Consider the following 22,733-nt stretch of genomic DNA (forward strand, 5'->3'; position numbering starts at 1 on the left):
TTTTGATAAGGAAGCGGAATCCATGAACTAATACAGGATATAACAATTCCTTTGCACTAATTTTGATACTCATTATCTGACAACGTTAAAAGGGGTACAATGCTAAATCCGTGGATATTATAACGTTTGCTGCACAACAGCGCCCCCTATAGCCATTAGCTGAAATGACTGAATAATGACGCTATATTTCCCTTTATTCTCCACGATTCCTCGAGTCAGTTATTTTAAAACATATTACATATGTTTTGTTTTATACCAAGTGATTAAGAAATAATTGTTGGTTATTTGTTGATACATTAGTGTTGTAATTGTTAATTTATATATTCCTGATCCTGTACGAGTTCTTCTGTGTTCATTATGGTCGTTTCATGGACATACATCTATGGGTTGTTTTAAAACGTCCCTGAGAAGCAGGAAACAACAAACATATCTCCTAGTAGGTACAATGTGTTTAATTCGTGTTTTATTTTTGTGATAAAACCATTGTGACATGCTAAAATGTAGTTTAACAATATCACGAATAGATAAGGTCCATAATTACACAGCAAAATTAACTTAAGTTTGCCAACAATAGAAAGCAAGCATTGTCCAGCATAAGCTATGGGATATACCAGAGTAAGTAAGGTTGTAACACAGCCCTCTAGTGTATTAAATGAAATAAAAGTGGATTTTATTGCTTATGAATTCTGTTTTTCATTTGTAGGAGAGATATTCTGTTATTCCTTCTTTTCAAAGGTACATAGTCTCACTTCAGCAGACCCTTTGTAATAGGCTGTATAATAAGTAATGGGATAGCAGTATATCTGACAGGTAATGGTGTGACAGGACTGTCTCACTGTTTTGTAATGCCAGAAGTAATTGAGACATCTCAAACTCCACTGCTGAGGTCAGTGTAGAACATTAGATTTCCCAGGACTTGCAAGTTCTCATAAAAGCTACACTGTAACACCGTGTACTTTAAATCAAGACTTGTCTATGCTTCACCATACTCAAAATCAAGGACACATATGGCTTTAAGAATTGTTTATTCAACCACCAGAGAGTCACACACTCATTTTTGCCTTCAGCAATTACACACTGTATTACACTCTCACATTAGGAAGTGTGCAAGCAGACCTTTATGGACTACTTTTGATATTGGCAAGCAGTTAACCTTGATTTGTTGCTGTAAATGGCTATTAGACTGTTTTCTTGAGCACCATGTTAACAAGCAGATTTGAGAGGATAGCGCTGATGCCTCTACTGGTTATCGAGCTGTGGTCTGTATGTGGACAGTCTTGATTGAAGTTTGCTGAGGCTGCTGGCTTACTTCTTATCCTTTGTGCTCTTTTGTTCTGCAGCTTCAGGTTTGGCCACTTTTTCTTCATCCTTCTCCTTTTTGGCGTCAGCTTTGTCATCTGTTTTTGGAGCAGCTTTGTCATCTTTGTCGTCTGCTTTGTCTTCTTTCTTGGCATCAACTTTCTCTTCTTTCTCTTCACTCTTTTTTGCTTCTTCCTTCTCTTCTTTTTCTTCTTCTTTTGCCTCCTCTTCTTTGTCATCAGCTCCTTCTGTTTTTTCCTCCTCTTGTGCTTCTTGTTTGACTTCAGTCTCCTCTTCTTCTCCTTTGTCCTCTTCCTCCTCCTTATCTTCAGCAGCCTCTGTCACCTCTTCCTTTTGCTCCTCGTCATCACCACCTGTATCAATAGATTAGTTTTGTTAATTGTCATCAAGACCTTACTAATTAACGTTTATTTGAGCAATTAAAGTGAATTACAAAAAAGATGCACTAACCCTCCTCTTCCCCCTTGGCCTCTTCATCTCCCTCCTTAGCTTCCTCCTCATCTTCTTTCTCTTTATCTCCCTCCTCCTCTCCTCCTTCTTCCTCTTCCTTCTCCACTTCCTCTTCCTCCTTTTTCTCCTCCGTCTCCTCTCCTCCCTCTTCTTCCTTCTCTGCCTCCTCTTCCTCCTTTACCTCCTCCTCTTCTTCCTCTGCTGCCTCCTCCTCTTCCGCGGGTGGGCTGGCCTCTGCTTGCCGGGCGTGACTAGCAGAGATGATTCCCTCGGTGGTGCTGACGCTGGAGCTGAGCAGGCGTGATGTCATCAGGTAGGAGGCGCCAGAGCTCAGGCTGGAGAGGACGGGCCTTGCGTAGGAGGGCGCTGACAAACTGTGGCTGTACAACGAGGACACTCCCCCAGCCATTCCAACGCTGAAGCGAGACTCCTCCCCTTCCAGCAGCTTCCTGCACAGGTTGGTGAAAAGACAGGTGATGAGCAGTACAATAGAAAGGAAGTACAGTTTTTAAATTTGTTAGTTAGTGGCCATTTATTTACACTTCACACTGAATAGGGTTTTATCTCAGAATGTGTTTACCAAAATAAAAGTGGCCTGGACTTTTTGACTTTTCTATTCTAATGTGAGAACCTAAACATCAACATAAATCATTAATACATTTAGTTTTGCTATACATTGTGCCAATCAAATCACATAAAAAGTAATGATAACAAATACTAGCTTTGTTTGAAACTGCTAATGCAATCCTTTACTTAAATGATAAATATCTTTACCTTAAATGACCTCATGAATAACTTCTAAATCTATCTAAAATTCATGCTTCCTCATAATAAGGGATTTGTGCACTACTTTAACGCAATAAAATTAACACTAATAAGACCTCTTTGATGCCTCTGATTCTTTGATTTTTAGAAACCCAGCCGGATTTCTGATCCCAGTGCAGTTGCTTCTCACCTGTATGCAGCAATCTCGATGTCGAGCGCCATCTTGACATTCAGAAGGTCCTGGTACTCCTTCAAGTAGCGTGCCATTTCCTGTTTGGTGCCCCTCAGATCACCCTCCAACTCTCCAATGGTGTCCTAAATAAAAGATAAGACACAAGGACTTACATATATATGTATCCTAAAAAATCAAATACACATCTTAGTAGAATACACCTGCAACACCACTGCTTACCTGCATAACAGCTATCTCAGCACTCTGCTTCTCCTCCATCTCATGCAGCTGTTTCTCCAGGGACTCATTGAGGCCTCTGCATGCATCAATCTCCAGCAGGCGGGCCTGGAGCTGGCGTCGGTACTCTCCTGCTTCGTCCTTGGAGTTTCTCACGGCATCACTGTGCTGGGCCACAGTTTCAGTAAGGGAGCCCACCTTTCCTCTGAACCACTCCTCAGCTGCCTGCATGTTCCTTGCTGCCAGCCTCTCATACTGGGACCGGATATCCCTGAGAGCCCCAGAGAGATCCGGAGTGGCGGCCTCAGACTCTACAGCCATCTGGACGCCTAGCTGGACTTGGGCCTGAAGCTCGGCCACCTCACCTTCATGAATCCTCTTGAGGAAGGCCAGCTCCTCCAGCAGAGTTTCAACACTCTTCTCCAGCTCAGCCTTAGCTAAGGCAGCCTGGTCGGCCTCACGACGGGTCTCCATCAGCCTACCCTCGGCCTCTTCACGAGCCAGCACCTCCTCCTCATATCGACCCTGCAAGGCGCTCAAGGTTTGTTCCAGTCGATCTCTCTGGCCCAGGACAGCCTGTTGCTCTGCCCTGGCCTCGTCCATAGCTGCTCTCAGGGAGCGGGCCTCTTGCTCATACAGTGCTCTCAGACGAGACGGCTCAGAGTGCCTCTGCCTCAGCAGCAGCAGCTCTGCCTCCAGAGCACGGTTCTGCTGTTCCAGCTCACGCACTCTCTCAATGAACCCAGCAAAGCGGTCGTTGAGATCCTGCAGTTGGCTGCGCTCTTGGGTGCGTACGGCACGAAAGTCAGAGCTGATCTGGGCCGCCTGGCTGAGCTCCAGTTCCAGGGAAGAGGCTGGTGAGGAGGAGGAGAGCAGCACTCGGCCGGGAGAAGAGTACTGCAGACGAGAGGAGGACATTGGGGAGGCATGGGAAGAGTAGATGGAGTGGGTTCTCCCTCTGGTAACCACACGAGGGGGAGCCTCGACATACCAGCGTCTATATGACGAGGTGGAATAGTAAGGGTCATATCCGATGCTACTCATGGCTGAGTGGTGGGAGGACTGGCTGCTCTCCCTCCCCTCTGTGTGTGTGTGTATGTGTGTGTGTGTGTGCGTGTGGAGGTGTACGAAGGGCTCAGGTTTAAGCCTCGACTGCTTGCTGCTGCAGCAGCCTGGGCTTTTATAGTAGGACAGTGAGCTCTGACGCAAGCGCTTTCCCCAAACTCTGACAATGCAGGCTCGATAGGCTTACACTGCAACAGCAAGAAATGAGACAGAGGATCCATGGGAATGAGTGTCGGAGGAAAATAAGCAATGGTTAAAGATGGAGAGAACAAAAGACAGGAGGGAATAAGTGGAAAAATTACATGTTATAAAGTTATAAAGCTACATGCTCCTGTTTATCTTGTCCTGACTTAGGCATTGACAGTAATGTTCAACGGAGCTGAGTTTCTACATGATATGGATTTATAAAACAGATTTATCACAGTTTACTGAACAAAAACATAAATGCATACAAAACAATAAATAAAGCACATCACCAGTTTTAACGTCGAACCCGAAACCTTGACCTTGACCTGACCTTAACCACTGCAGTACTTCAAATAGATTCTGATGCAGTTTGTTAGGAGATCCATATATTATGTAGAGCGAAAACATGACTAAAACATGCTTGTTGTGCTATCCCCACTGCAGGAGAGACAGAGGGGTGGGGGTGGGGGGGGTTGTCCTGATTTTTACAACCGTGACACAGCATCTCTCCTTCTGGTGGAGAGCAGAACTACAATCATGACCTCAAAAGACCTGCAATGATAAAATCCCACCCAAACAGAAGGTGACATGTTATAGTAAACAGTACAGGCAAACCAGTGTAACTGAAATTGAAATTATTACAATTACTAGAAATATCATAAATGAATTGTTTTAATTTCTTGGTCCATCACTAAGTTCTGCTGTTAAACTTGCAGCCTCTGTTTGAAGTTTTCTTTTGTTAATAATGTTATACACTTTCAGCTTTGTATTTTCTTTTTCTGACCTTGTGGAAAACTAAACCTAACCTTAATTCACCAATATAGGTAGAGACAAAAGTCCTGGTCTCTACATGCCTCTGTCTGTGCCAATGTCACAAGAAATTTACAATATTTAATAAATACTGGTATATAATGTGATCGTTGTGATTTGACATGGGAAAGCTCAAGCGTTATAATTACTTTTCAAAGCATGAACAGTTCATATTACACCTTTCTTCAAAAAAGAGATCATCTTAATTTATGGAAAGAAAGTGGAAGAAAAGCAATTGGTTTTTGTCAGGTTGTTCTTCTAATTCTATAAAAGACAAACAGTCCCTCTCATCTGCAGCACAGTTACCCCAGCAGGTCAGTTTCACACAGTTGCTGACATGTATTTTCTTCTCTTGTGTGACTGGTGGGAGTGTGTGTGTATATCTGTGCAGGTACAGTATGCAGAGGCTCAGTGAAGTTTACGTTGGGTGGTTCATCTTGCTTTTGAGCTCCGTGAATAAATGAAGTGTATTGCAGTGCTTTGCAGCAATATCTCTGTGTGTGTGTGTGTGTGTGTGTGTGTGTATGCATGACCCGATCCAGTAATTTGCCTATGCAGCAAAGGCCCCCACTACTTACAGACGATGCTGTGCCCAGAACAGAAGTGAGGCAGGCAGTGGGAGGTGGGGAACTTCAGTAGGAGCTGCATGGACTCTGCTGCAGGCTGAGTCATCGTAACAGTGGTGATCACCCAATCTCCCCTGTGTACACTTTTTCCCACCCTAACAGCAGTCTGACAATCTGCACCGGGGCGATTTTTGGCAGACAAGTTGCTTACAGGACCTGGGGAAATGAAATGGAAAGCAGACTATTAGTTTCTTTTCCCAAACAAATTAATTCACTTAAAGTGCTAATTTCTGTTGTTGCCCATTTTCTCTCTGAAGTTAACATAAAAGCTCATCCTAAGTATCAAATAATTACTGTTAGCATTTCTGGTAACTTCTAGTAGCAAGAAACTGATGAAAGCATCACACACTCAAGAAAAACAGCAACTTTGCAATATAGGACAACCATCTTCCAAAATTAATAGAAAATGAACAGTTGTTCTCTTGTTGATGATAGTGGTGAGGTTAAATATGTTTATGCTTTATTATGAAAAGTATTTATCAACTTTGTAACGATGCATTATTCCACTTTTGGGACTAGAGGGCAGAAAAAAAACACTAAAACAGATACAGATAAACAACCATCACCAGACACAGAGCAAAATTAGTAGTGACTGTGACTGGTGTTTCTGGGCATTTGGTGACTGCTAGTTCAATATTCGCTTATTCAAGCTTTGCTTTGGCCTCTGCTGGCACAGCTCTTAAGCTGCTACATGTTTGACTATAGTATGTTCCCCTGCCACTGTGTAACTTTGGCTGTACATACAATACAGGGAATGTGCCACAAAACCAACGCAATGATCTAAAGCAGGCTGGCAATTAGTTAGTTAGTAGCATTGTTAGTTCATACTTTGCACAATACAATAACCCATCCCCTTTTCATGATCATATGACACAGGTTGACATCAGGCCTGGAGTTCCATTAATATTTGTGGACTATTTATTGTATTGGTACTATATACAATTTTATATTTATGGATCATAACTTGAATTGAAGAGGCAATAGACTTTGACTTTGCTTGACAGCTCAGCTTTGACTCTGTGGCTTAGTTTCCAAGCTTTGTCAGCACTTTCATCTCTGTCCTTTAAGTTTCAGTGCACTTCTGCTTCCCCACATCACATTTCATGAAGGATACTGCGCAATATTTGGCTTATATGTCTCGGAGGGATATAATATTTCCAGTAGGATGGAACACTAGACATTTCTGAAAGCAAGACTCACAATAACTTGAATTATTATGTATAATAATATGCTGTAGTGATATTGAGACGGGGCACTTTGATCTTTGCAGTTAGCTACATGCCTGCACCTCATATACAACTGCTAAGATTAATAACATGGTACAGTGTGTACCATGCATCAAACATTAACTTACTAAAACCTCAGGATTTATTTCTCAGGTGTTTTATCTCATAAAAAAGTCTGACAGTTTGAGATATATTGCCATGGTTTGCTCAGTCTTACTGAATACAGACTGAAATGTTGCATGGTGCATTTAAAACTTATTTGTGTAACTGGTACTAGAGCAACTCCTAGAGGTGATGGACAGAAATAACACTTTACAAATTCCTCCATATGTTTTATTTTAAAGATAACAGGGAGATTTTATGATGATTTGATAAGATATGATGATTGTTTTTTCAGGTTGGAACAGGTTGGGCCTTTATGAAACCAGGATGTAGTTATAGATCTCCAGCTGAGGAATATGTTCTTTAACATTTCTTTTCTCCTTTTTTTCTGTTTCTCCAGATTTACTCCAGTTCTTGATTTTACTGAAATTGTATTAACAATGATTGTTGTTGGTAGTGGTAATAGCAGTAGCAGAAGTAGCAGCAGCTGTGGTTATAGCTGCTGTTGCTGGCAGCTTTAAGTACAGTAAGAGAAAGCAGATGAGGGCTATACGCAGCTGTTAATTCAGCTGTGCTTTGGCAACATGTTGCCCGTGGATTTTTCCCCTCCCACTGTTGTAAAACTGAGTGGACCTGTAGGGACAATGGCTTTGTTATTCCGCATAACAACTTTCCCGTGAACATTGTTAATATTTACTGAAAACATGACCTCTTTACAGTGTAATGAGCTGCAGTTTCTCTCTCAGTGCTGAAACTGCTCAACTGAGAGCGAGGTGCCTTTTTACAGCCAACTCTGATCTTTACACTTTTGTTCGACTGATCTCAGTTTAAAAGTCATGTTGCTATTTTTGCTTAATATCTGACCTCTGGCCTTCCCAGCCACCGGCCCACCAGAGGTCTGGTTCTATTGGCTGTTTCTGTATGTCCATCAGTGTGTCAATGCCTCTCACAGGCGGAAAGTAAAGGAGGCCTGTCTGCTATGCACTGCCACTATCCAGGCTACTATAAAAAGAGTGTGGTATGCTGGCCTGGGCTCACTGTTGTCAGCCAGTGTGTGTGCACAGCTTAGAAGGGCTGAGGGTACTGTGTTTGGTTTAAGGTAAACCCCAGAGAAACACTGCAAGCATGGCTGCCGCGCATCGTTTGGTTATTGTGCGCCACGGTGAAAGCGCCTGGAACCAAGAGAACCGCTTCTGCGGCTGGTTCGATGCTGACCTCAGTGAGAAGGGTCTGGAGGAGGCTAAGCGTGGAGCCAAGGCCATCAAGGAAGCAGGCATGAAGTTTGATGTGTGCTACACCTCCGTGCTGAAGCGTGCCGTCAAGACCCTGTGGACCATCATGGAGGGCACAGACCAGATGTGGCTCCCTGTGATCCGCACCTGGCGCCTGAACGAGCGCCACTACGGAGGCCTCACTGGTCTCAACAAGGCCGAGACAGCTGAGAAGCACGGTGAGGAGCAGGTGAAGATCTGGCGCCGTTCCTTTGACATCCCACCTCCCCCCATGGACAAGGACCATCCTTACCACAAAATCATCAGTGAGGTGAGAAAAACTACAGGAAAAGACTCATTTAGAGGAAGCAATACATTAATAGGATTTTTCTTACTAATTAATCATCATCTAAAGAGCAGTTCCAACCAATTAAAACTAATCAAATAAATACTATAAAGCAGCTATTGGCATAAATTCATTTTGAAGAGCACCAACCTTTACTCAGCAGTCTTATCACTTAGTTATATAACTTCTGTCAATTGTTGTGGGAGTAAACTAACTTCTGCTGTTCTTACTACCTCCAGTCCCGGCGCTACAAGGGCCTGAAGGCCGGTGAGCTGCCCACATGTGAGTCACTGAAGGACACCATTGCCCGTGCCCTGCCTTTCTGGAACGACGTGATTGCTCCTGAAATCAAAGCTGGAAAGAACGTTATCATCGCTGCCCACGGCAACAGCCTCCGTGGCATCGTCAAGCACTTAGAGGGTGAGCATTGCAGTCAGCAGGTGGATAGAAAAAGACAATGAAGAAGAAAATGCTGCAGTGATAGGTAGATGTGGATGTTGGCAGCAAGTCAGAAATCACAAAAATGCACTATTATATTAACCAAAGATTTTTTTGCATTTGCATTTGCATTTGCATACAAGACCAAGACTTAGATAATCAGTCAGACACATACACATACACACACACACATACACACAGTTGTGGATTACAGTGTTTAAAAATAGCATGCAGGGACTCTCACACTACAGCTCAGGGACAGGGGAGAGGGTCATGAGCCTGGTTCCCATTACAGTCACGACCTTTATGTAGAAAGGTTGTACTTTTTCAAGGAGTGTCCAGACATGGATAAGGTAGTTTAAGGTAGTTACACAGCCAGAGCGCCTCAAGGTCAAAAGTAAATGTCAGACAGGAATGGTAGATGTCAGGGCTAAGGATGAGAGACAGAAGTAGATCAAGTTTCTTATATGTTACAAATTGCTGTAACCAAAATAACTTAGAATACGATCAGATAGAAAGAGAACCTGCCCTGCTGAAAGCCTTCATTATGTAAGACCAGTGTCCTTCCTGTATGCCAAGCTGGGCTCCAGACAGACACTTTTATATTGTATCAATTACATTCCCTCTGTTCCGTCTGCTGATCTGCATGTCTACCCGTCTGGTTTATCTGCCTGTCTCTCTAGGTATGTCTGATGCAGCCATCATGGAGCTGAACCTGCCCACAGGAATCCCAATTGTGTATGAGCTTGATGCACACCTGAAGCCCATTAAGCCCATGGCTTTCCTTGGTGATGAAGAAACCGTAAAGAAGGCCATGGAGGCTGTGGCTGCCCAGGGCAAAGCCAAGAAGTAAACCTGCTCTGGAGGCTCCATGAGGAGGCAGAAAAAGAGACTGTTCCCCCTTTGTCCTTCAACCTTTCGTCCTACCCATTTATCCACCTTTGTAGTCCATTCCAACTGGGGAAATCTTTAATGGTTCTTTTGGAGTCGGGCCATTTTCAGCACATTAGCCCTGTTTGTTTAAATGACAGACAGAGGGATGACCTGTCAATTCAAACAGACAGCCTGGCCTCATATTTTATGCAGCCATACATCACTCAGCCCTTTTAAATTGTGATCAGGCCCTATTTTGAGGGCCCCACCACCCTGGCACAACCAATAAAGAAACCATATTTTTATGTAGGCCTGTGTCTAATTTTTCTCCTTATCGTCTCTTTTCCCCATTTCTTTGTTAAAATTACATTGTCATCCTTGTTTCTTACTCCAATTCTTCTTCTTCGGTTTCCCATTCGGAAATCAGTGGTTTCAGCAAAATCCAAAGGTGCTGTGAAATCTTATCTAGGAGGTAGAGAGAGAGCGGGAGGAGGAGGGGAGAGAGAGAGCGACAGCGAGAGAGAGAGAGATACAAAGTCTGAGAGATAAGTCAGTGGGTTCATCTGGCAGCATTCCCATGATGCAGGAAAAGGCTTGTCTGAGTTTTTTCCCATAGATCAGATTGAGAATAGTGTGCAGGATAATAATGAATACATACAGTATTGTATACTTCAATACAAATGGTATTTTCCCAGCTATGTTTGGCTCTACTTGTCCCCTTAGAGAAAGCATCACTGCAAATCAATACCAATTATTCTGAGTAATTAGCTCTATTCCATGAAGAAGCATTTCTGTCCTGTCAGGTGTGATCTCTATGCCCCTTCTACAGGACATTGGGGGTCACTGAATGGGTTGGTGAGCACGGAAAGGATGCATTTCATTTGCTAGGATATTTCCATTCACCAGATCTCATCCCAAATGGAGACGTGGATCCCTTTAATAGATTTTCAGGCTTAAAAATGGAGATCTGATTTAGTGGTCTAACACCTTTTTTTAGACACTTTATGTTGGTTTTTCCTTTTATTTGCCATGTGTATGTATATTAATGTGAAAGACATTTTAGCCCTGCATTCCTTGTACTTGAAGGAGTCAGGTGCTTCAGATGTCCTTGCAAGCATATTGTTTTCTTCTAGACATTTAGGTAATTATTTTCAGGTGTTACCCCACAACTTATAGAAACAAAGTTAGACACACAACAAGACAAGACTAATGGTCACGCTAACTGATCTGTGAGGCTGTACTTTGGCAAAGCAGTGTCTTGAACTAAATGATAATGTGTTTACAATGACAGTGTTAGAATACTGATATTTAAAATGCTAATATTAACTATTAGCACAAAACAAAAAGTACAGCTGGGACGAATGGGAATGTGATTTGTCCTACGTATTGGACAAATTAAAATTTTAACCTGATGATGTAGCTAAATAAAAAGTTGTTTAAAAAGAAAAAAAAAATACCTAGAACAAATATTTCACAGCTAAAAAGCTTTTACACAGGTCTCTGATGACTGATTCAGGTATGTGTAGTCACTGCAATCCTCTCTTACCCTCCTTTGACTTTAGAATTGAAACATCAGTAACAAACGGACAAATTTACCACACACAGTTGATTTAATTTAGGATTGTTGTAGTCTTCAAGTCTATCACCACAACTGAATTTAGTATCGGACAACATGATATTACATTGAATTAGTAACACCAGCAGGACTGCAGAGAAAAAGTAAGTGGTCATGATTGAGATTTGCATCTAATGCTGTCATGCCACCTACTGGCCACTAAGAGGAACACCAGCTGAGTGAGTGTATGAAAAGATTCTTTTCACCAGTTTAATTATTGCAATGGAAATGTCTGATGGCAAGTATTGGGAGTCTGTAAACATTAACAAAGAAGTTAAAATTGTGTTGTTTTGTGTCAGTATCATAGTGTCCTCTGCATTTGTCCTTTAAAGCAGTCCACAGGTAGTGCTCCCAAACTGGCTTGCAAGGGTTGTCCACAGCCTTGGCTCTTTCATTTGACAGGTCATTATTACAGCAGTTCAAATTCAAAGTCACGATTAAAGTTAAAAATAACAGCTTCCTCATTATCCCTTAGAAAGAAGGCATCTGAGGTGGCAGACTGGCAATGTACTGTAATCAGATGAAGTGTCTTCCATCGTGTGCAGGCTTTGATGTTGAGCAGGATGTTTGGTGCAGTCAATGTTCAAACAGGTTCAGGAGCTCAGTCATGGTTTAAGTCTGAGGTGTTTTGATCAGTAGCAGTTACAGCAGCAGTTTGCTTCTTGAAGAGTTTGAAGAAGCTTGGCAGAGATGCTATCTTGTATGGATTTTTCTTGTACGTGACTGCTTTCTTGGTTTCTGCTTTGGACTCAAATACATACTCTGCAGCGCTCGTCACATTCTTTTCTATGTTATTGATCAGCTCCCCCTGAAAGAAGAAAAACATAACTGACAGTCAGATTATGGTCTCATGACTTAAGTATATTCTTTTATGTCCATTATCATAAAAAAATGGATGCAAATGAGGCAGCTATCTTACCTGTATCTCCAATAGCATGGCAGTGTAAGTCAATATCTCATGCAGCTCTTTGATGCTGGACTCAAGGCAGATGATATCCTGATGACGAGATTCAATCTCACTTAGAGACTCACTTGAAATCCGACCATCAGAGCTGATCTTGAAGAAAAATCCAAGCTTAACATTACATTCTATATGTATGTAATAATAATAATAATTATTATAATAATATTAATAATAATAATAATCATAATAACAACAACAACAATAGGCTTCACCTGGTTGTTAAAACACATCATGGTAACACACAAACAATAGATACAAGAATAAACACCCCAATATCTAAGTGATCAATAACAAAAACAAAACTACAGTAGGTACTACCAACTATTGCACAGACATTTTTTTGTGAAAAAGAACTTAATGAAATTCCACCAACATCAGATATGAAGATGGCAAGATTGTCACGGAGCAGCATCTCCTCCAACTCTTTATCTGTTATCACTTTATCCACTGAAACAGACATAAAAGTTGAGTTCAAAGAGATTTTCAGCCAAATGTGCATGGTGTACAGGTGAGCTGAACAGTCACCTCAGAAACAAGTGTGCTTATAAACAGAAAAAATATATGGTGACTCTTAGTGACATTTTCACTGACAGACATCACTAATGACAGCCCAAATCTCTTGTGTGTTGTTTTCATAAATGTGCGCTGCCAAGGGACAATCACAAAATAACATGCATTTTAACTGCTTGCCACATGATGGCGTAATCACGCTTCTTTACTGCCATGCCACTTTCCCCAAACCAAAATCAGTTAGGAATACTGTTGGTGTAAACCACAATCTGTGTGTAATCTGAAGGTAAGATACTGCCTTGATCTATTTATGTGAATCAAATGACTGAAGAAAAGCAATACTTGGAGTGCAGAAAACAGCTCTTCATGAAAGGATCTAGAGCTCATTTACTGAACAGACGGGACCTTTTCAGAGGGACACATGAACATGGTGTAACAGCTGTGTATCTCCTCTGAATTTAAATTATTGTTTTAAAATGACCTGCACTGTTTTAAATGTAGCAGACGGACTCTAGGAAAAGGAAAACTATACAAATTCTAAACATACTTTTTTTTTTTTAAATACACTGCATGTTGGCTATAATCTTAAATCTAACAAGTGGGTGTAGGAGTAGACTATGAAAAAAAATCCTAATCCTAAAAAAATAAAACACTGATGGGGAAAGAGTAATTAAAAAGGTAGATGCTGTAGTTGAATTCAATGCTAAGTTTCTCACTCGTACTAATTATCTAATTGCGAAGAGGAAATAATAACCACACCCACATTATACCATTGCTGACTATCTGAAGAGCTATTATTAGAAAAACTCCTGCACATGTATTCACATACACACCACCACAAGTTTTCTTGCTAGTAAGGAGTTCCCGGAGAACTGGAACAAGTGTTTATGTTTAGGTTTCATTTTGTTTTTGGCAACTCACCAATCTCCATTTGTCTTTGAATTTTTGCTTTGGATTTCTCTCTGAAGGATATCTGTGCATTATAGTAGCCCCACATGACTTCAGCAAACCACCGAGTCAGGTGTGAGTACTGGTTGAAAGAGAGTCAACAGATTATTGAGCCAGAAATGAAAAAGGAATCAATCTAAATATTTTGTACTTAGATCATTATCAGTAGTGATTTTGTCAGGTGCAGGAAAGGTCACTGTGAAATAAACCCCTTTGGTTTTCCAGGATTTGTTTTTCCTGAGGGATGTTATTATATACAATAAAGAGTAGACCATTTTTCGGCATCTGGCTCATTACACAAAATAAAATAGTCACAAACCTGGTTCTTCTCTATACGCTGGATTACTGAGGCAGTTTTACCATTCTCCTCCACAGGCGAGTTTTTCTGCATTGCTGAAAGAAAGAACACGGGACAGATCCACCTTAAAACCTCAATTAAAACTCAAAGGCACCCCTCACCATATAAAGGAAAAAGATCTTGGCTAATTAAAGTTTGCTAATGAAAATTAGGATTCTTTTATCTATTCACAGTATCAGGTGAACTGTTTTGTTATCCTGTGACAGTGACGACCAGCAGTAGAGTGGAGTGCAGTAGCCTTCTGTTTCTATCCATTTGCAAGTGAAATCTTGCATTATGAGCTATACAGACCCAGAAATTGAGGTGTGATGTGCTGCAAAGTTCCTCCTCACTGTCACAAACACTGATGCTACACAGCTTCGTATCAATCAAAACTTTGTACATTGAAAGACTGATGTATGGAAAACTGTTGCATCTACACTAATTCTGTTATGTCACAAGATAAATCAATATGTATTTCACAGAAGCACACTGTGGAATGACTCAAAAAAAATTGTCTCCACTCACATTTTAACATGGCTTGGACCAAGCTGGCATTCTTCTTGATCTCACTGTTCAGCTGCTCCAGCTTGTCTTTATTTCCTAAGAATGACATAAGTTCACTTCACTTAATCACTTCAAAGAAGGAATAATTAACAATTAAAGATGACTATCATCTAAAGAATGGTTAGGTTTTGTATGTATTGTGCTTTTGTCTAAATAACGGATTTAACAAGTTCAATATTCTGATAATGGCAGCTTTGTCAGTGTCCTCTGTACTTCATATCCAGCCTTTTGCCTAGGCATGATATGGTTCTGTATAACATCTAGTTTATATTTTTCTATGCATTACATCTAATGAACCTTTTCCCATTTATTACTCTACAGAATACCTGTTACACTGTCTACAAACAGGCACAGGTGTGTTTGTCAAAGGCTGCTGAACCTTCATGTTTCTGTTGCTCTGTTTGTCTTTTCAGTGTTGTATGCCCTGAAGGAGGAGATAGATCTCTGAAAGAATCAGCACAATAGTAAAGGTATCAAATTTCTACTTTCCTATCGTTTGAAAACTTGTTATGGTCACGTGGGCAACTCTAATAAAATGTAAAGTTATTTGAACTATGACAGAGATGCTCTGTACTTACTCTTGTCTTGGTTTGGAGTGGAGAGGATGACGCCATGTCTCCCCTCCACCTCCTCTGCTTGACAAGAGATTTTTTCAATGAGGCCTTTCACCTCCCCCACCTACACACACATAAATACACTTACATTAGGCTATTTGGAAATTAGATGAGACAAAACACAAGCAAGCGATGGGAAGTTTACCGTTTTGAAAAATTCCTCCATGTTGATTTTGCTCTCTGTATCTGTCATATTATCCCGCTGCTGCTGTTAAAAAAAGAGGGAGTTCATTAGGCTTCGTACAAACGCCAGCTGTGGCTGCAGAGGAACAGTCCCTTACATTTTTAACAACATTAATATCGTCTATTCAAAATAAAAAATCAAACAAAAATACGCTGATGCTATAAGACACATCAGCTGAATGTTACAGCCATTTTCTTCTGCTCAGGCGACCGAGGTGAAATCTTTAACTCCCAAAACCTACAGTTGTTAAATACTTACTGCCATCTGCCCCACAACAAAAAGGAGAAGTAAGACAACCTCTAACGGATATTTCTGTTACTTTCGGTATTCACGATAAGAGTCGACATTTACCTGCTGTGTTTCCTGAGTGGGCTGGGCTGAGCGCACCTGTATGATAAAGAGCGCGCGCACGCAGGCGCGGTACCGAGAGAAAAAAAAAGAAAAAAAAACCCAACACGCTAGCAAACAAAGAGCCCATCCACCACCTGTGAGCTCAAGCTACAGGTACACGGAGCAGGTAAAACTGAAACACCTGTTCATTCTCTTAGAGATGGAGCGGGTGAGGGGTTTCCCTCGCCTGTCAAATGGCTGTCTGCGTTAAATGCAGCCTACTTAAAGCTTCATGTGATGTGTGTATGGTGTTACAGCATACCTGGGGGTGGCGCTATAAACTACGTTCATACATTGACCCCAGCTTAATTAAAAAAAATGACTTAGAGTCACATTTCTGTGTTAAAATTAGACAAGTTTGGTAGGTTTTAGCAGATTGTAATGCAACATGTACTATGTTGAATATTCATCCAACAAATGGGTCTTTAACATTGTAGACAGGACAAATTTAGACCAACTGGACTTTCACCCATCAGTAGGCCTATATCTGGTGGACATTAACCTGCATCGACAACTGATTTAATTTTACAAGAGCTATTTGATACACATAAATGTTTGGCCAAAGCACATTAGTAAAGCTGGGAAGACATAAACAGTAGCCATATATTTAAATTTGGCCCATGGGCTTACATGTCACAGTAAGAAAAGCACTGGTCTGAGTAATAAATTAAAGATGGCTTACTTCCATTGAGCTGTGTTGATTACAGGGTCCTACTTTTATGCATGCTTCCTTGCTAGGACACTTGAATAGTCATCGTTAGTGTTATCACTAACACCTGTGCTTCCACCAATGTGTATGATAGGACAAAATGGGCTTTATATTTGTGAGTAATATCACTGGAATTCTGGGCTCATTTTCAGTCTTAGTTGTTAAGGGGGAAATGTCCCTGAAAAACTAAACTAATTCAAAAACTTCATCAACCTCATTGTTTTGTTCTGTTTTTCACAAGCTCCCTTGTGTATTGGACATTTTTTACAAGTCTATTCATTAGCACATTGAATTAAAAATAGTTTTCTTACTCTAAACAGTATTTGTCACTCTTTTCCTTGTCCTAGGCTACAAGATTACTAACATTAGTACCAAACCAAGTTGCAGGACCTGCAAGATCTATCCATAGTCCTTACAACTCTGCTGTTGCCTCAGCAGTAAACTTCAGGGCTATAGGGTTCAGTTTGCACAGACGCAGATTAATAGCACCATGAATGCTGGCATGTTCTGACGTATGATGTTCTTGTAATTCATCGCAGGGAGTGTTTGTTCTGTATATTCAAATGTTCTTATGAAGCACATACATACTGATACACTTCAAATTAATATAATGCAAAGAGCTGTATTGTAATTTATGAAGTTGGCTTAAATACACAATATATTTTCATGGACTTTCATGCATAGCTCTCGTAAAAGCCTCCTCAGATATAATTATAAATGGTCTCAAATGGATCCCAAGTGTTGTTAAGAAATAAATTGCTCAAAGAGTGAGACATTTTCCAGAACCAATGCAAAGTCATTACATTGCACTAAAAGCCCACCTGCATAAAAAAAAAATCCATTGTATAGCCTACGGTAAAAATGAAAGGAAGCAGCTTCGTTCTCTATATGCTAAAACTAATGTCTCTACACTTCTGCGTCACATACACATTTGACAGACTCTTTATCACAGCAGGGTGGACACAGCTGCAAGTTGTAAAATGAATAGTAAGCATTGATAATAATAGTGACTATTGTTAATGCTTGGCCTATAACTCATTGGTTACCTTAAATAAATCTAACTTTTTGGTTTCAAAAATTGTATTATCACAGAAGCAAAAACCAAAAACACTCTTATGTATCAGTTTTGGAATTGACAGACGTGAATGGATCTGTTTCTGTAATAGTATCTGATCAACTTGCCTCGTGTCACTGTACACGGCCTGAGTCTTCCTCTGTCACTCCAGAGAGCTGGAAATGGGTCTGTGCTTGGACACAGGGGAGGATCACTGCATCTGCCACCTCAGACGAAATCAATAACAGATCCTTCTTTTCACATGAGTGGCACACACAGCGAAAAGCATCTGTGTCCAATCAGAAGTGTTGGTTTTCATAAATAATGCAGCGAGTGCTTGTGGGCTTCTCTGTTTCTTGGTGCACAGAATGTTTTCCATCATTTTACCAGGGACCACGAGTAAATCAGGCTTGAGTTATTATGCAATTTTTCAAGACAAATGCTACAGACTTGGTTCTGTTTCTTTTTACTTTGAATTTGAAGTGATTTTCAAAATGCCACAGTAGAATGTTAACTTAATGAATGCTGCACATTCTGTTTGTAATATCTCAGACCCAAGGCAGAAGGATCCTCACACTTATCAAGGTGGGGCAGGATGTTTGCTCACGAACTGGCAGACAATAATCTTGCTGTCAAACACATGTTCAGGCAGTCCTTCATTTCTTTGTCATGTGTATTATCCTAAAAATACAAAATTGATGTCATTTGAATATATGGAAATATGTCTCAAAACTTGTAGTAGAGTTGTTTCATTATTTTACAATGTTCCCATTTTCAAAAGCCGAAAAAAGCTTTCAACAATACAACTATGCAGGTTCGAAATTATTACTTGTAAACAAAATTATCTAAAGCCCCAGTTTAGTGTTTCTGTACCATTTAGGTTGCAGCAGTGCATGTACAATAGTTAATATCTGCTGTAGAAAATATGGAAATTCTGATACACTGCTTGACTCATATGTTTTACATCTTTCTAAGAGAAGGTCAGAGCACAACTGCTTTGTCTTTTGGACATTTTAGCGGGGTGAAGACTTGCCCTCACAGTGGCTTGAACATTCAACATAAAAAACAACCTTGAACTAACTGCACCTCTGTGCTTCCCTTAAGACTCCTCTTTAGTTTTATACATGTGTTATTCATTAAGAAGAGACCCACAAACATTCTTCTTTTCTGAGGCAACGTAACCTCTGGTGTATATCTCTGGACTTTAATATACTTTGATATGAATAAAATTTCACCTTATTTTGATTTTTATGTCATTTGATGCATCTCCATCTTCCTACCACTAGAGGTAGCTTCAACATTATAGTCGGATGATGGAAAGTTCATTTTCTCTTTTCTCTTTGGCCTTTTAAGTATGATAATCCATACCTGAATCAGCACTTCAGCGTAATTCAAGCAACTTAGAGCCAAGTTTTCTGAGAGATCCACATTTAATAATGAATAACCAATATCTACTTGACAACACAAATATTTTGTGCACTTTCAATAGATCAGAGAAAATAGAATCCACAGCATCCACTGGTAGAAAATCAGGAGGGGGTTTACTTCATGGTGTCTGACTCAGCAAAAGAAAACCATATAGCAATTTTGTAGAGTAACATATCGCTATGATGATGTAATAGTGATGCTGTGGAGCACAACACTTACAACAAAGTTATTTTACCCTTTATGAAAAAAGGTGTAGGAGGAACAAATGACATGAACAAAGGAGTCTCATAAGTGGATTTTATGTGATGGACCACTATACACATTTTCCTACAGTCCCTGGTCAGGCTACACCTGCAGTGCCTCGCATAGGTAATTCTGTTGTTCTTGGCCAGTGTCCTGTCCAGACAATAATGAGCTGCTAATTACTAATTAGCAGTCTGTCCAGTTCACACTAAAGCTAAAACAGATGTACCAGCCAGCTCTCTCTGCCAGCATTCTTGTCCCTCTACATTCAAGACAATATGGTTCCGTCGGATAACAGTGATGGAGCTTATGGATGTGGATGGAGTTGTAACATACCATTGTAATGCAGGGTTTGGTGGGACTCCTTCGCAGAGACAATGTCTTGTAGAATTAGCTCATTCAGCAGAGTGGTTGTGTACCAGCCGAGCAAACAGAGGAGGAATGAAGAGTCAGAGGAATGAAGCTAAAATCAAAAGGTACCATACTTTTATTAACCATAGCCAGCAGTGGCCCCAGAGGGAATTTAACTCTTAAACCTTGTAGTTCTGATGCCATGATCTACCAGTGGAGCAGTGCTGGTCCGCACTTTTTCATGTTAACAGTTTTCAATGAAAATCAATAATGAATGCTTGCTGGCAGGCTCAGCAGTGCTTAGCAGTGATTTCGCGGACGGGTACACCCCAGAGTGGGCAGGCAGGCAGCTGGGAAGCAATTTCACTACATCGCTGATGATGAGTCCCCAGCGAAGCAGCAGTAGGACACCAGTGGGGGAAGGTCCAGCTGTAGCATGTGTCGCATACCTCTCTGTGTAATCTTGTCAGAGCAGAACTGACTAGAATTAAAATACATGGATCAGGAATTACTGTCACCTGGCGTTATAATATTGTGAGTGTAATTTTGAATTATTTATGGGATAATAAATGTGTTAGTCAAGGTAGGCAGATTGTGACGTATGGAATAATTTCCAAGTCTTAACACCATCTTTCATACAGGATTTGAATCACATGCACACAGACACACTCTTCATTGTTTTACTATATTCATTCAATAACTCTAACTGTAACCATCACATCTGGATGTCAACCCCCAACCCTGACCCTAAACCTAATTCTTACCTTAAAACCAAGTCACCTCTCGACCAACCATTTAAACTTGTGGGGTCCAGCAATTCGGTCCCCTTAAAGCTATCGGCCCCCACAAATATAGTGGGACCCCATGAATGTAGTAGAACAAGTCCACACACACACACATCTTTGTATTACTATATTTATGGGACCCATCATTGACGTTGCATTGGCATTACCTAGCCCCTTACCCTTACTTTAACCATCACAACGAAATGCCTAATCCCAACCCTGACCCCAAACTTAATTCTAACCCTAAAACCAAGTCTAACCCTCAAACAGATATTTATACTTGTGGTGGGGTCCAGCATTTTGGTTTGCACAAAGCTATTTTAGGACCCCATCAATATAGTATATTGATAACACACACACACACATGCACACACCCACACACACACACACACACACACACACACACACACACACACACACACACACACACACACACAAAAGTGAGCATACATAATTTAATACATGTACAACTCTGCTGCTTCTTCTCCTTGCAACTGCCGCCTCCTGCCACCTTTTTACTATTTTTAAATGAGAAATTTCATTATCTATTAAAATGCCATCAAAAGACATACTGTATGTGGCGACTTGGTCATGGTTAACTGTGAACTGAGTGTACCTAATTAACCAGGCAGGCAGGGGTAGAGGTTTACACTCAGTGCAGTCCAGCTTAATTGTCTTTTCATTTTCATGATTAAAAATGGGATCTGATGTAATCATGTAATGCTCAGTGGGTGGAGTACAGCAACAGCACTGCCAGGATGATTCGCAGTAAGCCAATGCCATAGCACCACCTCCTGGAAGGCTGTACTGTAAATGGAAAAGTCCGGCTTGTCTTCCAGTGGTAAATATCATAAATCAGGGATGCCTAGGGTCTTCCACAGTTGTTTGTGATAATGTGGTGTAATATATGCTTATGTTTTATCCACTTTATCTTCTGTCTACTTCTGCCTCAGTTATTGAGTTCCTATATTTCTCTAAATGACCTCTAGCATCTATCAGAGAACTTCTCCTGTCAAGGGAGCAACAGTTCTCAGACCAGATAAAGCACGTCATGCCCCTAAACATAACACAACTTTTACAGTGGCAATGCATTATGGATAGAGCATTGGATATATCTGCTTCCTTTATGACCAGTTTCTCCCTGTGTGATTATTAAATGTCAGCAAAAAAAGAAGAAACATGGAACAGGGCTTTGCTGTTTGATCTTCTCCGCAGAAAAAACAAAAAATAAATTACACCATGAAACTACAAAGTGAAGGAGAGTCAAGTATTTCTTTTCAATTATGTTCAATAATAAATGAATAAATCTGGTATTTTTTAACCAGACAACAGGATAACAACAGGTTAAATATAATTGCAAAATGGCATAATGTTACTGAACATTTTATTCCTGTTTTACTTCGTCACTTGTTTTATTAAGAATGTTATCTGTCACAAGATATGAGCTTGTTAATTGACTGTAAATATTGTTTAAATATATGAATTAACTCTTAATCAGTAATTAATCAGTACTAATTAATTACTTGAGAAGTCATTACACAGTTTCATCTTGGCTTCGCCTACGAAGAACATCTCAGAAATGCATCAGGATAAATGTGGGAAGGAAGGAGGAGGGCGATGTGTATCCTGAACAGATTTCTTTAATTACTTTCACCCGTCTACACTTACACACTTGGCACAGTAGATTCTCTAATTAGCCTGGTCATATACAGTAACGTGTGTTGAGGCAGCATTCACATCGACGCCATTTAGGACTTTTAAAGGTTATTTTTTCCTGCTTTCACATACTCAATTACCAGTGTTGAACAAGTTACCGAAACTTGCGATCAGTTACTAATATTACTTTATAAGAAAGTAACATATAAAAATATATACATATACATATAAAAAACATAGCATGCCTTCTATTTTATTAAATACAACAGTTTAACAAGTGGTCAGTCAACATTTTGGAGGTATTTAGTGACCATAACGTCAGCCCTGGTGAGGCTGCAAGGTCACCACACCCTCCACCTTTGACTCCAGGTAATTCACAGGCTCACCAGTGGCTAACGTTAGCGAGCAAGCTAAGAAGACACCTTGTAAATATGACGTTTCAGTTATTAAGAGTTTCACGTCTTCTCTAGTGGTACTTGTCTTCCTCTGCCTCCAGGTCTTGCACAGAGCTAATGGAGCAGTCTGTCAAGAGAGACTAAACTGATATTAAC

At 40.5% G+C, this 22,733-nt stretch overlaps 3 protein-coding genes across 4 annotated transcripts in view; 1 reads left to right on the forward strand and 2 right to left on the reverse strand.

Moving 5' to 3' along the window:
- Positions 1-1,079: 1,079 nt before the first annotated feature.
- On the reverse strand, positions 1,080-3,988 carry LOC111239311 (neurofilament light polypeptide-like). Of its 2 annotated transcripts, none has more exons than XM_022769158.1 (4): positions 2,948-3,988; positions 2,726-2,850; positions 1,771-2,219; positions 1,080-1,397 (listed from the first exon to the last, which is right to left on the reverse strand). In XM_022769158.1, exons 1-4 carry the CDS (start codon positions 3,986-3,988, stop codon positions 1,306-1,308), a joined length of 1,707 nt encoding a protein of 568 aa, XP_022624879.1. In that variant the 3' UTR covers positions 1,080-1,305. The 2 variants fall into 2 exon arrangements, with proteins under 2 accessions (XP_022624879.1, XP_022624878.1); XM_022769157.1 differs by having other exon boundaries at positions 1,080-1,673.
- Positions 3,989-8,000: 4,012 nt separating this feature from the next.
- Positions 8,001-10,136, forward strand: LOC111239309 (phosphoglycerate mutase 2). The gene is made up of 3 exons (XM_022769155.1): positions 8,001-8,501; positions 8,756-8,936; positions 9,638-10,136. Exons 1-3 carry the CDS (start codon positions 8,085-8,087, stop codon positions 9,805-9,807), a joined length of 768 nt encoding a protein of 255 aa, XP_022624876.1. The 5' UTR covers positions 8,001-8,084; the 3' UTR covers positions 9,808-10,136.
- Positions 10,137-11,347: 1,211 nt separating this feature from the next.
- Positions 11,348-22,733, reverse strand: part of LOC111239314 (syntaxin-2-like) — a 31,170-nt gene continuing 19,784 nt past the window's right edge. Inside the window, exons 2-9 of the mRNA XM_022769161.1 lie at positions 15,528-15,590; positions 15,347-15,446; positions 14,730-14,804; positions 14,184-14,257; positions 13,838-13,946; positions 12,780-12,853; positions 12,362-12,499; positions 11,348-12,250 (exon numbers count right to left, since the gene is read on the reverse strand). Of these exons, the coding sequence (XP_022624882.1) occupies positions 12,044-12,250; positions 12,362-12,499; positions 12,780-12,853; positions 13,838-13,946; positions 14,184-14,257; positions 14,730-14,804; positions 15,347-15,446; positions 15,528-15,575 (825 nt within the window). The 5' untranslated portion in view covers positions 15,576-15,590 and the 3' untranslated portion in view covers positions 11,348-12,043. The remainder of the gene's footprint in view (positions 12,251-12,361; positions 12,500-12,779; positions 12,854-13,837; positions 13,947-14,183; positions 14,258-14,729; positions 14,805-15,346; positions 15,447-15,527; positions 15,591-22,733) is intronic.

The sequence above is a fragment of the Seriola dumerili genome, unplaced genomic scaffold, assembly GCF_002260705.1.
Source record: "Seriola dumerili isolate Sdu_G_001 unplaced genomic scaffold, Sdu_1.0 BDQW01002273.1, whole genome shotgun sequence".
Taxonomy (NCBI): Eukaryota; Metazoa; Chordata; class Actinopteri; order Carangiformes; family Carangidae; genus Seriola; species Seriola dumerili.